The sequence below is a fragment of the Austrofundulus limnaeus genome, unplaced genomic scaffold (assembly GCF_001266775.1).
Source record: "Austrofundulus limnaeus strain Quisiro unplaced genomic scaffold, Austrofundulus_limnaeus-1.0 Scaffold751, whole genome shotgun sequence".
Taxonomy (NCBI): Eukaryota; Metazoa; Chordata; class Actinopteri; order Cyprinodontiformes; family Rivulidae; genus Austrofundulus; species Austrofundulus limnaeus.
The window spans coordinates 52,425-67,868 of NW_013953153.1; the positions used below are offsets into that span (position 1 = coordinate 52,425).

General features: G+C 38.3%; 1 protein-coding gene across 3 annotated transcripts in view; it reads left to right on the forward strand.

The window, feature by feature from the left end:
* Positions 1-15,444, forward strand: part of LOC106532321 (neurexin-2) — a 135,628-nt gene that overhangs the window by 51,576 nt on the left and 68,608 nt on the right. For all 3 annotated transcript variants that reach the window (XM_014028353.1, XM_014028352.1, XM_014028354.1), the window contains exon 7: positions 3,059-3,230. In XM_014028353.1, coding sequence (XP_013883807.1) covers positions 3,059-3,230 — 172 coding nt within the window. The remainder of the gene's footprint in view (positions 1-3,058; positions 3,231-15,444) is intronic.

Sequence of the window (15,444 nt, forward strand, 5' to 3'; positions counted from 1 at the left end):
GTTGATGAATAATAAAGGTGCCTGAGTTCTCAGTAAGTACTCCCTTTTATGAGGCTGATGGGCATGAGGTGCGATGCACAGGGAGATCAAACTACAGAAAATACCTGTTGAGTTTGGTCACATGACATGAAGGGCCCATCCAACTGGTTTTTGTGAATACAGCCAAACCACTGTAAGATATTTTATGTATTTTATAAGCACTTCACATATACATATTTATTCTTGCTCATAATTCAAATATTCAAAATTGAATAGGTTTATTTCAACCCCAAGGTCACTTTTCATAGTTTGTGTACCCTAACTACTGCTAGTAGTTTACAAYAGTTCCTGTAATCTCACCTAAACTGGAAATATAGCACAGCAAGGAATGTCAATTTAGTTTTTCTCTTGTGCTTTTTTGTGAGTTTACAAGCTAAAACATTAAGAACAATATAATTTACTAATTTTGTAACATAAATTCAGTTCAATATAAAGAAATTAGTAACTCAGGCCTGTGCCTGACTGTGCCTTTCCACYTTCTAACACTTTTCTGTACAGTACCTGTAGCAGCTAAGTGTTAAGCTCTCATGTGTTTTGCTTGGTTTTACCGCCTTGTGATGGCACCCAAATGTTCAATATTTGCATTTTTCACAATTCACAGGTGCTCTAAGAATGTAMCACCTGCAAAAATCTGGCCTTCACTTTACATAAATGTTCATTGTTTCATCCTTGCTGTTTCAAACAGCATTGCAGGAGCCACTAAAGGGTATTTCTCTAACCCAAAATGCAATCTTTTAAAGATAATGGTGTAATGAACCCACCTCTAACTTAACCTATGACCCCAAACATGACAGATGCAGTAATAATAGATTACATGCTTCAGTTTGGTTGCAGATTGATGCTCCTGAACTGAAGAAAACTCTCATATATGTCCACATATCTGAACTGATACAACACTTATCGTGCCGCCTGTTTGTGGTCTTGTCGTTTAATGTAGAACAAAGCAGGAGTTCCTCTTTGTCATCAGCTCATAAAAAGAGTCAGTTTTTGCTCTCACATTCATCATTCTCTACTTTTTTTGGTGTGTTTTTACGGTCTGTAGACTGCATGTTCCATGACAATATGACAGCATTGCATACATGCCTGGCATATTGTTTGAGCTGTTTTCTGCATTTCCATGTGGATGAAGACATTTCTAAAAACAAGGGACAAAAAAAMCTGTATGAATAAGGCCTAAAAATGCAACATTTTCATGTTTATAAGCATGCTGTGTTTCACTGCTACAGTAATGACTAAAATGTCCTCTGTTTCAGTGAACAGTGGCTACAGTCAATGACACCCATCCATATTTTACCCAGACTTCTTCCTGTTCCGGGTTAGATAAGGCTCTAACATTCAGGGGAAATGGTTCACATTTACAAAGACAAAATTAACTTTTTTATTATAAACATTAGGAATGACAAACAGAATAATTACACCCATAATTAACACATTTGCTTTATAATGTTTAAAATACAACATAACAGTAGTTTTGAATTTTTCACGCTAAAATGTAAAAAGACCAAAGTGTGTGATGCCTTTGTCTGCAATCAGTTAAGAAAATACTAAGGCATTTTTGGACAAAGAAGTGAAAGCTGGTGTGCTTTTATAAAAGCCTTGTTAAAAATGGTTCAATGGTTGCAATCCTTGTGTGAAATGCCTTAATGGCTTTGCTTAAACTGTAGACATCTGAAATRCCTGAGATCCCTTTAGGAAAATGGAGCCACACTTTTGTTTCAATGTATWTTGAAAAGGTAAATGCACTGCAGTCACACAGCATTTTTTAAAGTCTTGTTAACTCAAAGAACTTTACTGTAAAAGCCATTTTCATATAATGGGGGCTAATTAGATGCAATGTTGGAGTCTTCAATCTGTGTGGACTGAAGTGGGACTATGGCTCCAGAATGTTTTTATCATTGGCTGCCAAAAGGCAAAAATCTGACAATGATGTTTTTGTCTTTGTCTGCATTTATCTGTTTGTCTGCAGTAAYTGAAAAACATAGCATGAACTATCGAACATATTTTAATAAAACTTCCAGAAAATAATCATTGGGGAATATATTCAACTGATTAACTTTTAGAATCAACATAATTCAAATTAGATGCCACAACTTATAGAAATTAGCCAACACAAAAGTGGCTAATTCAGTCAATTATACAAATATTGCTATGAAATTGTGTGTCTTAGTAGCTAATAGTCATCAGCATATAATCCAAGAGCTAACTGATGGCACATGATTATTGTTTAAAATGTTTTATTTATTGAAGTAAACCCTATCTATCTGTAAGCATCTGTTAGCAACTCGTCTTTTAAACCACTGGACATAATTGAACCTTCAGAAAGTAATTTCTGAATATACCTCTACAACTCAGTTGTGACTTCAAAAGATAATCACTTGTAACAACTGATTATATTTTGAAGGGAACCCATAGGAAGACATCTGCTTCAGCCAACTGAACTTAGAAAATACATAAGTCAACCAATTTTACATGTGTTGTGCTAAAATATGGAATGACGATATCTGAAAGTCATCCACAGAACATAGTACTTGGAGCGATACACATTGCATTAGATCTCTGTTTAACTCTATGACATTAACTGTTCTCAAAATATCTTGTGAACCATTGGATATTAGATGAAACTTAGAGATTTACCATGGATATGAATAAACAATATTTAAATATTAAAGTCAATCCAATTTAAGAGAGCTGCCATGCTAATAAACATTAGCAAACAAAAAATGGCTCTGACTCTGAATTTAATGGATATTGGTTGAATGGTACTAAAACCTCTCTGATTGCTGGATGACTATTTTTACTTGATCTACAGCCATTGTAAATATGTTATTTTTTTATCAAAGAGGTTTGGATTCAGGAAAAGGATGACCTTTGCTTAGAGGTTAGCCAATGTCTGTAAAGAACCTTGTGTGACTTTAACAGTTTTACTTAGTCTGTTCTTTGTTGAGGGGCCTTCTTGATCCATCRTTTCTGTATGTTGAGACAATATTCTCACAAGATTCTCTTTGTTTTCATTTTGTAGGAACGGGGAAAAGTCGGCGTGATCTTCAACGTTGGAACAGACGACATCATCATTGAGGAGAGTGCGGTGATGGTGAGCGACGGCAAATACCACGTGGTGCGATTCACGCGCAGTGGTGGCAATGCCACTCTGCAGGTGGACAACCAGCCGGTCATTGAACGGTTCCCCTCAGGTAGGAACAGATTYCTCCTCATCCAAGGACCGAGTAATTGAAACAGAACCATGATGTACTGTATTTCTCAAGTTGGAWAACACGAAAAAGAGAGAAAAAAATGAGATGTGTATTAATTCACCTTCCAATTTGCTTCTAAAGACTGTGGTTTATTTACTACGACCTTAAGACTACCTGCATTATTCTGTGGGGTTTAGTCTGGTTCTGATGTGAAAAGCATGAAGAACCACATATCTTTCCCGAGGCAAGTAATCTCCCCTCTAAGAGCATCAGCTCTCTGCAGTTAGTCCACCACTGTAGCCTCTGGCACTGCGTAGCCAGGACTCATTGGAGGTCAGCTGAATACCAACACACCAGTGAGGAGCAGAGGACTGGTGTTTAGAATCCATTCTTGGGCTTGATGATATCTGGATGAGTCACTGCTGGGAGGGTACTAATTTCTCCCCCAACTCATCGTTTTACAGTAATCACCCTTTTCTTTTTCCGCCTGAAGTTGGAGGCTATTTTCAGTTGTGCTGAAGCTCTCATTTAATTTCTCTCTCTGACGTGTTTCCATCTTTGTACATGGTTGTTCAAAGGAAAGCACTTCTTTGTTCCCAACATGAGTTTGCATGTGGTAAACACCAGCCTGTAATCTGGACCCTGYCTGCATTAATGATGAGGTAGGAACCGAACGAGTTGAATACAAAACGAGCGCTGTCAATATCGCTTTCCATCTCCATTGTCTTGAAAAAGCTTTCTGCRTAATATCATTGTTTAAATACAGCGGGGAGAACACCACTAATGTGGGCATGATATTTGCTCTTGTTGACATACAGTATAGAGCAAAGAGACGGTGACATTCTCTTTCACAGCAGTGATCCCATGTTTTGTTGCTGGTTTTTGGCAATGAGGGAAGCGCACTCTCTGGCTCATCCATCAGCACAGCGAGGCCAGACTGAGGGGCATGCATCACAGCCAGAGGAGGAAGCGCCCTGTGACAGTTCACTCTTTTCACTTGTTATTATGATGGAAATGGAGCCCTTTTCGCCACAGCGCAAGCCGATTAGAAAATAACAGCTGAGCAGCCCGTTAACACCGGCATGCTAATGTCATCATCCAAAATCTATGCTTTGTTTCATCAGGAGAAATTAATGCACAGCTCATAATGAATTCTTTTTATTCCTCTTCCCTTCCGCCKCCCCCCTGCCGCTGTTACCCTCATCAAACAATCCTTACTATTTTTCTCTGCGGATGGCGAAGAGAACAGTGTTGTTCTGTTGCTGTTTGTTAGTTTATCTGATGGGTCTCGTGTTTGTCTGTCAGCGGGGTTTGAAAGTTTTAGGACGTTACCAGGACTAAAGGGAAGGAAACTGACGTGCTTTGATTCATTTATGTGAACTATTCTTGGTGCACTGGCTTTGAAGGTTCCAGTCGTTGGTGTCTGACCGGGTGGTGTGCTGGGAAAGACAGATATGTTGCACATTCGGAAAGCAAAACTTCAGCCAAGGCACAACATTGTGGAGATGTTTGGGTTTAGGAACGAGATAGAGCGAGTGAGAGAGGAAGGATGTAAGTGTGGGCTTTGCAACTTCCTTCACTTCAGTTGCGCAGGATAACGAAGYGAGGTTGTATTTTGTAGGCAAAATAATTGCAAACTGAGATCTGCTGTTTCTGTGACCAAGATTGGAGATTTAGACACCTTGTTCTCTAAATAAGAAAGAAATGCTCCCTGCTCACACTTTTTAAAAAGGCTTAGACCTGTTTTGTTTTCCAGATACAGTATTATTGCTTTGTTGTATCAGCTCAGTTCCTGGGTCCTGGAAACTGATTAGTTGGTGGTCCAAAATTCCTTGACGTAATGCATATTATTTAGACAAAGATGATTTTATGTTTAGAAAGGACAGAGTTTGTAGCTGTTGTTGAGACTTGGAAAAGATTGATATACGTCTCTTAGCTACTACCACACAAGCTCAATTTCTGTAAAACTGACTGAGTTTTGGACATTTTTGTGTTAATATGGTCAGCTGTGGTGGCCATTTTGGGTCATATAGACTCCAACAATTAATCATCTGTTATATACATCATCTGTTTTAAAAAGTTTAATAGCAGCATGTCTATTGGTTTATGAGCTATTTTGCTAGCAGACAGATTTAACTCCAAATGGTAAAGGCTAAACTTAAAGAYCTTGTGCGATCTTTTTGATCTCAGAAGTTTTAGTGATCGGTCTCACCTGCTACCAGAAGTGTTATTAAACAACAAACTAACAGAGACATCAGCAAAAATATTATTGCCTTCCTTTATTTTAAATCTGCAGGCAAAAATATGTCCAATCTGGCATTCAGTTAAGTGTAACAGGTACCAAATTTGTCTAATCCCTCAAACAAAACCAGGAAATGCAGATTCCAGTGTAATCTCCTTCCCCAAAGGGATTGTTGTAACCTACATGCGGCTGTTGCGTTGGGATGTTTGTAGGCCTCTTCAGCACTCTACACATACGGTGATTTCTCATTTATAAAACCACAGTTCAAGCAACGTAAAAGTTCCCAGAAGATGTTTGTAGAATGGTGAGGAAAAAGAGAAAAAAAGTCAACTCTATAAAAAAAATATGACAAAATGTCCTTTTTTTTTGCAAATGTGTGTTTATTCAGACTCCAACCAAGGCCTGAACACTTAATGCCTTGTTAGAGGCAGAAGCATTTGCACAGTTTTTATTCAAAAGGCCTCAATAAAAGTCCCAACTCGCCAGCGGCAGTCGGTCGCGATCGGATGATCTGGAGAGACAAGATGTTGACAGCAAACACGGTCGTCACGGGTCAGGCYCGTTCAACAGCACAGCAACACATCGTCTGATGTCCCACAAAGTGATGTTTGTTGTCCCGAGGGTGTCTGGGTCTACGGATGTTTTGGTGCGTGTCTGATTCCTATGTGTGACAGTGCGCGCAGCCCGTCTGCGTACGTTGCTTGCGTATCATGTTTTGAGGTTTTTTTTTCTGGGTCTTCTGTTTTTGTATGCACACGCATGCACACACTTGACAGACAAAGAGCAGACGAAACGTGTCAGAAGTGGGTGCTGGGCCGGCTAATTCCATATGCCAGGTGTCCCCGGTGGGTGCTGCAGCAGCAGTTATCGCCCCAACCCCACCTCTCATGTTCCCAAAACAGCAGACTGGCTCGATAAATCCAGGCTTCATCACCCTGAACTCCGCCGACCAGCCGCAGATAAACAGGCCAATGCCTTATAATGCTATAATGGTGCAATTTCCAACCCAATTTTCCCTTATTCTTCAAGAACAGTCCTCCCCGGTGGATCGAAGAGTGCGCGTTATTTTCACATACACAACTTAACTACGACATAACAGCTCGGTCAATGTTCTGACAGTGTTTTTTTTTTTTCTTGTTGTTCAAAGGAGTTCGTCTTTCTCTTATTTTTCAAAACAACATCCTTTTTCTTTTGGGGGACTGAGGTGACATTTATTCCACAAAAGATAGTTTAAAGGTATGACAACTTGCTGTGATCTGGAAACCAAACAAAAAAGTAGAACTTTGAGTTACATCCTGGGCTTTTAGCCCCTGTTTCCTACCGTAAACTTGGAAATCTTGAATTTATTCCAGTGACAAAGTGTAAATAAGATGTAGATGTTGTTTAATTGATGAATTCCTGTCATCTACTTCCCCGCTAATTTTCACTTGTGGTCAAACTAACTTCAAGTATGTGCAGCTTTATTACGGTAAGTACCAATAAGTACTTGAGCAGACACACTGTGGAGAAACACATGGAGCTTTTCACACATCGGCTGAGCCATCTTGCTGTTAAAATAAAATCTATCCTTGTGAGGCCATCACCATCGTCTTTTGGTCGTTTCAACAGACCAAACAGAAAACAGCTCAGCAGGTTCCACAGGACAGCACAGAGTTGCTTATTAATTTCCTGTTTGACTAAAATAAAATTTAAAAACAGACTGTTTTCCTGCTTTTTGGAGTCTAAAATAAAAATAGAATAATCATCAGTTTTTCAATATCTGTTTTTAAAATATAAAAGGAATGACCAGAAATTACATGAACCCTTAAAGGAAAATTCAGGCTCTTTTACTGTGGAGTTCCATAGAGAGGCTATAAACATTAACTTGCGTAGTTGCTGATTAAGCATCCGCATATTTGTTTTTCTGTTTCTTTACCTTTAACTTCTTATTTGCAATCTACCAACTTCAACATAGTTTACACTACTTTAGTTAGTTACATATCAAAATGACTTGTTTATTGTAATGTTTATACTTTTCAAAATACTCATTCATCTTTCACGAATAGTTTTCCTTAGAGAAATGTCCAGATTTTTTCAATTCCTTCAAAAACWTTGAAATCTGATTCAGTGTCATCCTACTCGATTTTTGTCTTCTCGTGCTTCTTTTAGCTTTTAGYTAGTGTTTTGCTACTTTTGGGTTTTAGCTAGCACTTTGCTTCTTTTTGTTTTTAAYTGATCCATGACGCCTCATTGTTAAGACCATTTTTGACCCAAGGGCAGCAGGAGGGTCAAGAAATGTTAAAGGCTGGAGTTGTTTTAAACTCCTGAGAGCTTGTGTCACCATAGGGGCTGTTGGCTTGCCTGAATMATAGCATTTTATTCTGTTTAACTAGCATCTGTTTGTTTGTTGAGGGATTTTGATGTTAAGATCTCAGGAGATTAAGAAAGCTTCAAAATACTTTAGTTTGAGCTGTGCTCAGACTAATCTTTWGCTTGTATATCCGGTCAGAATAAATATTATTTCTCCAAACACAGGTTGCTCAAAAACTATCAATAAAAGGTAAGATATTTATTAGGGCTTGCCATATCAAATGAATAAAAGAGCAGAGGATGTCATTGTGAAGCAATGAAAGCCTCATGGGTGTCAGAACAAAGAGAGGCTTTGTGTAATTCAACATGGCACCCAGATTTCTCAGCAATTTTAAGACATACAAAGCTGAAATGACGTTTAAGCTAACCGCTAATGCTAATTTGAAAAACTCCTCTAAATCATTCATTTTAAAGGCCCTGTCACACATTAACATTTTAGACACTTTATGCCAATTAATGAAAGAGTATGCCTAAATTACTAATAGAAACTAGACATGGGTTTTTACAATGTAAAAACAAGTGTGCATTGCCATATAGCATGTCATTGCAGCATGGCTTTGCCTGCAACATTGGACTTGCAGAATGAACTTTGACCAAGTTCAAATATGTTTTCTATACCAGCTTGTGCCTGTCATGTCAGCAGGTATTAGTAACTAGGGTAATTGAGTGACAATTTGAAGTTTGAAGAGATTTTTTGTTAAAGTTGCGACAGCTGAGTTTTGAACCCTGATCTCCCACATAAAAGTCTGTGACATAGACCATTAGACCAATGGAGCTGTGGCAGAAGGTGGTGGCAAGGGTTGATTTGTATGTGTGCAGAAAGAGGTCACGTTGCCAATACAATTATTGACATAAAAATGCATAACATTACAACAATAGAGCAGTATTAAGACAATATTATAGTAAAACATCAAAATACAATCATATTATTGTAAACACTGAACTATTGAGATTAAATATAAAAAACTATGGTGCAGTACCAACTTGAGAACAACTGGGGGCAGTATTGAATGATTACAAGGCCCCATTGACTCCCATTATATTAATTTGGAATAAAGTTTAAACAATAATATTTAAAAAACTACAAGTTGTACAGGTACCAAAAGGCATAGCAATCATTTGGCACAGGACCTTTACAGATAGAAATTACAATGGCAGCTGTAGGGCAAAGTATGCAGGAGCATTGGACTTGCGGAATGAGCTTTGACCAAGTTCAACTATGTTTTCTAAACCAGCTTGTACCTGTCACGTCAGCAGGTGTTTTTAATTAAGGTAGCTGAGTGACAATATGAAGTTGGAAGAGATTTTTTATTAAAGTTGCGTTAGCTGGGTTTTGAACCCTGATCTCCCACATAAAAGCCCATGACATAGACCATTAGACTGTTGGAGCTGTGGCAGKGTGTGGTGCCAGGGGTTGGTTCCTATGTGTGCAGAAAAGAGGCCACATTGCCAATACATTTATTGAGTRTTTGTAATTAGGGTAAYTGTGTGACAATATAACAAACTGAAATTATGTAGTTTTACTGAAACAGTTTGTTCATAGCTGGGATTGAACCCTGATCTCCTGAATGAAATCYCACAGTGTTCAGCATGAGATTATATGAGCTGTTGCAGAAGGCAATCCCGGGGCTTGGATTGTATGTATGCAGAAAGAGTTTACCTTGCCAATACARTTATTGACACTAAACTGCATAATATTACAAAAATAGAGCAGTATTAAGACAATATTATAGTAAAACATCAAAATACAACCATATTAGTACTGTAAACACTGAACTACTGAGTTGAAATATTAAACTATGGTGCAGTACCAAGTTGAGTACAGCATGGGGCAGTATTGGACCAATACAAGGCTCCATTGACTGCCATTATAATTCATTAAACATTAATATTTCATAAACTATAAGTTTTACAGGCACCAAAAGGCATACCCATCATTTGGCACAGGAGCTTTACAGATAAAAATTACAATGGCAGCTCTAGGACAAAGTATGCAAGAGAAGAAGCATGCCAAATTTGAGATGACTTGGATGGGAAGCGAATCACAATAGTGTGCATTGCATTGGCAATGCACACTGATTAGATATTTCATCAATGTGGTAGCATTACAGTATATTAATTTTTTTCATAAGTTGTCTAAAATGTTATAGTGGGACAGGGCCTTAAGTCTTACAGAGCTGAAAACTGGTATAGTTGTAACCATAAACAAGTTTTGACAAATTCCTAATGCTAAATGAAAATCCAAGTTGGTCCCCACAGCTAATTTGAAACTGCAATAACTTGAAAATTTAWAACATTTTTAGCTAAGATTTGTTGTGGTGGTAGCTAAGAAGGATCTCCATCGCCTACTGAAGCCAAATCAAAAATCCAAAAGGGCTGCCATAACTGAAAGGATGAATTTACCATAAGTCTGTCATTTTTAGTCATATTGAGTTGAAATTTGGTGTGGTGGTAGCCAAGAGTAAATCCTCAAAACTACAGTTAGGTCCATATATATTTGGACACTGACATAAATTTTTGTCTTTTTACCTGTTTATTRAAACATATTYAAGTCCASACATTCAGCTTTCCTTTGAGGGTATCCATATTAAAATTGATGAAGGGTTTAGGAGTTTCAGCTCCTTAACATGTGCCACCCTGTTTTTAAAKGAACCAAAAGTAMTTGGACAATTGACTCCAAGGCTATTTCATGRACAGGTGTGGGCAATCCCTTCATTATGTCATTCTCAATTAAGCAGATAAAAGGCCTGGAGTTGATTTGAGGTGTGGTGCTTGCATTTGGAAGGTTTTGTTGTGAAATAAACATGCAGTCAAAGGAGCTCTCCATGCAGGTGAAACAAGCCATCCTTAAGCTGCAAAAACAGAAAAAACCCATCTGAGAAATTGCTACAATATTAGGAGTGGCAAAATCTACAGTTTGGTACATCCTGAGAAAGAAAGAAAGCACTGGTGAACTCATCAATGCAAAAAGACCTGGGCGCCCACGGAAGACAACAGTGGTGGATGATGGCAGAATAATCTCCATGGTGAAGAGAAACCCCTTCACAACAGCCCACCAAGTAAACAACATTCTCCAGGAGGTAGAAGTATCAATATCCAAATCTACCATAAAGAGAAGACTGCATGAAAGTAAATACAGAGGGTTCACTGCACGCTGCAAGCCACTCATAAGCATCAAGAATAAAAAGGCTAGACTGGAGTTTACTAAAAAAAAAAATCTAAAAAAGCAGCACTCTTCTGGAAGAACATTCTTTGGACAGATGAAACCAAGATCACCCTCTACCAGAATGATGGAAAGAGAAAAGTATGGCGAAGGCGTGGTACAGCTCATGATCCAAAGCACCACATCACCTGTAAAACACAGCAGAGCAGTGTGATGGCTTGGGCATGCATGGCTGCCAGTGGCACTGGGTCACTAGTGTTTATTGATGATGTGACACAGGACAGAAGCAGCCCAATGAATTCTGAGGTATTCAGAGCCATACTGTGTGCTCAGATCCAGCCAAATGCAGCCAAACTGATTGGTCGTTGTTTCGAACTACAGATGGACAATGAGCCAAAACATAAAGCCAAAGCAACCCAGGAGTTTGTTAAAGCAAAGTGGAATATTTTTGAATGACAAGTCACTGACCTGATTTCAACCCAACTGAGAATTCCACTTGTTAAAGACTAAACTTCAAACAGAAGGCCCACAAACAAACAGCAACTGGAAACCGTCGCAGTGAAGGCCTGGCAGAGGATTAAAAAAGGAGGAAACCTAGTGTCTGGTGACGTCCATGAGTTCAAGACTTCAGTCACTGCCAACAAAGGGTTTTCAACCAAGTACTAGAAATGAACATTTTATTTACAATTACTTAATCTGTCCAATTACTTCTGAGCCTCTGAAATGAAGGGATTGTGTTTAGAAGATGCTTTAGTTCCTCTCATTTTTTATGCAATCATTTTTTTCAACCCACTGAACTAAAACTGAAACTCTGAACTTCAACTGCATCCAAATTGTTTTGTTTAAAATTCAGTGTGGTAATGTCTAGAACCAAAATTAGAAAAATGTTGTCTCTGTCCAAATATATATGGACTTAACTGTATGTTGAAAATAATCCTGCACCAAGAGGCTCATAGTTTCCCCAGGAACTATTTAGTTATTCATAACCGTTCCACTGAACCCTATTTTAAAATACCCTTTTAATCAGTTGWTGGAGCATTAATAGCAAGCTTTTTTCCACTCAGCAACTTATATCAGTATTTATTGTGGTTCGTGCAGGACTACCTTCATACAATGTTCTCTATTTTTTACTTTAGTTTTWTGTAACTAGTGCTATAAATACTCTTTCATATTATCAGAAATCAAATTAAGTAGAGTTGGCGCACTAAGACTATCAGATTAGTTGTTCAGAGCTGTTCTGTCGACACTCTGGCTGTTCATGGCTCTCACACATTCAGAGGGGAGGTCAGCTTTAGAGAGTTGGGGCCTGCTACAGCGTTAATCCCTCTTTTACAAGAAACCAGCTGCCCTTTCAAAAGCGGCTCCAGAAACAGAGCAGGAGACAGAGAAAACCAGGGGGAAAATGTTTGAGTGAGAYGTGTGGTTTTGTGTGTATATTGGTTTTGTGTGAGTGAACATCTTGTGTATTTACTGCTGCATAGAAGTCTTGAACCAGCCCTAGTTTTTATTTAATTCTTCTAAATCCATTCTTCCAACCTTGTAATTTTTAAGGTAGTAAAATGTCTTTCAAGACTTTTATTTGTGCAATTGCTGTTTATTTTTTTTCATAGTTTTATAAGAGTCATTGTACCTGACCCTATTCAGAGTATTTTTTAAACCACCTGAGAAATATGACACATTCAAGCAAAAGAATCCATCTTACCAAAATGAATAGGCTCTTATGTCATCACATAAAACAGTTCTATTTGGGTTTTTAAGCACTTTGTCATAAGCGTTCTTTCACAAAAACACATTGAGTGCTTTCTTTTAGTGGTGTTTACAAATCATGCCAAATATAACAGTGTATCAGGAACTGGATTTCTGCACCAACATTCTCAAAGAGCTGAAAACTTGGTGTGTAGCATTATGTGTAACGTAGCATTGAAGAAAATAGAACAATTGACAATTAAAGGGGTGAAATAATTGGCAAGCTTAAAGGGCTGTCTACTTTAAAACCATAACTGAWTATGTTTTTGGGATGGACCTACAAGAACATAACAGAATAGGGACAAATTCCAAAACCCTTGAATGTCAAAGCCGTCATACAATCCTAACATTCACTGTATAGGTTTTTCACATCTTCAAGACATTCTCCTTTACTATCACCCCACTCCGTGCACCCCACTATGCATGGCTCTCCTGAAACGAGATGAGATGTTGCTACAAACTAAAATAGCACATCACACTATCAAGATGCTACATCTATGAATATCATATCTACGCTTGACTGATGCTTGACCGTGACGTGATCACAGTCATAGCCTAGGTATGAGAGCAACTCAGCCAGCCCTGCTTCAAACTCTTGATGTCTGTGTATTTCCTCTTAAATTGTGCTGTGTATAAATGGAATACATGTTTGTGGGTTGAGAAGCAGGGTTTGAGTATTAAAAGTTTGCCAAATATTCTCTGTCCAACAGCTACTGACTCGTGTTTTGAGTTTCTGGTACCCCAGGTGCTGCCAATCAGCCACCTGATTGGCAGCACCTGTGAGTATTCAGTAGCAATCTTACATCTCCACAGTCTGGGATTGAACTCTATCCCCCAAGATGACAACTTTCACCCCCACAGAGCAGGGTTTATTAGCGATTACCTCCAGTATTTTGGAGGGAAGTGGATGAAATGATCTTCTGACCTTAACCCCATTTAACACCTGTGGGTTCAGCTTGGGTGTACTGTTTGTTCCCCCTTGATCAACACAACCAAACTAGCTGACCTGTAACAAATGCTGGTTGAGAATGGGGCACCATCTCTTAGTGTATGACAAAGCCGGTGAATATGACCATAAAGAGGAGGTTCCAGGCTGTTGTGGCTGTGTATGGTTCATCTGCATGCTACTCTGAGTTAAATGAATACATTGGTAAATTGCCAACATTTCTTGTTTCCTCAGACTGCAAACATTCAATCCAATAAACAACACCAAACAAGCATCAATAGCAGAACAAGCTGAATTGGCACGAAAAAAATGGCAAGTTTTTAATGGACTTAACCTACGTATTTAACTCTGCTGCTCAACCCACAAATGTATGTTTCAAACAGATAGGGCACCATTTAAAGGAATCAACAGACTTTCCAATGGTTTAACATTTTTAGCCAAGAAGCATTGTTATAACAAAGAAATAATTAGGCAAACACAAATATATTTACTTTTTTTTTTGCAAAGTATATTTTTCACCTCAGAAATGGTCTTAGTGGACAGAAAAGTCCAAAAGCAATTATTAAAGAAGGCAATTTGTTAGAATGTTAGAGGTATGTCAAAACACACAAGAACTGGATTTAGTATATATTTGGATAGATGGTTTATAAAAAGTCAATTATAAATTTTATTCTGAAACATAGAGGGTGGCATGTAAGTAGAGTTTTTACAGTCATGTATGAAAGACTGTGGAAGCTTTGTCATGGTTTGGGAGTCATGCTTGGTAGTATTGTTGAAAACTTGTGTCTTTTTATCAAAGTATAAAGACAGAAAGCATTTGATTGGCAAAAGTGTCATTTTTTATAGACAAGACTAAGATCCCAAACACACCGTCAATGCAGGGAATAGCAAATCTAGACAGAAAAACACAYAAGGGACTTCTGTAAGTCACAAATTGGCATCTTCAGAGCCTGAACCTCAACATCATTGAAGCAGTAGGGGATCATCTTGACAGAGAACAGAACAAAAAGCAGCCACCATTTAAAGAAGAGCTTTGACATTTCTTTGAAGAGACCTGAAGACTTACTTAAAGAAACAACAGCAAAGCTTGCACAAGAGAATTCAGGCTGTGTCGAAGGATAAAAGAGGGTTGAGCCAAATACTGACATTACTGACTTTCAACCTCATGAAACTTTTTCTAATTTTTTTAATATTCCCCCTTATGTTTCTAAGTTTTTTAAAATTACCATTCTTCCCTCATTTAGGGCAGTTTTGTATATTTTTTTGCACATGACATTTTTTTGGATGTAAGTAAATGGTAAATGGACTGCACTTCAGTGGTGCCTTACATCCAACTAGGATTCTCAAAGTGCTTTGCAACACAATCTGTGCCCTCATTTACGCATTCATGCACACATTTCTTCAGCACTCTACTAGATCTCTGTACACAGCTAATCTAGATAAATCATTCTATAGAGACTAACCAGTGTTTTAGATCACATTCATACACTGGTCACACATGGACAAAACACTGGGTTGGGTGTCTTTCCCAGATACACTTCGTCACGTGACTGAATATTAGCGGAGTCAATCCCCCAACTCTCTGAAGAATTACTGCTCTCAGCCACAACCGCCCAGTTGATGATTGTAGGTGGTACATCCATGTCTACCTGTCTGTCTCTACATCATCTTAAGGCCATTTCATACTCCATTCGAAGCTCCATTCGTCCACAAACTTCTGACCAATCACACCATTCCTTGGGCTTACTTGTGTAAGAAATTTCAGCCC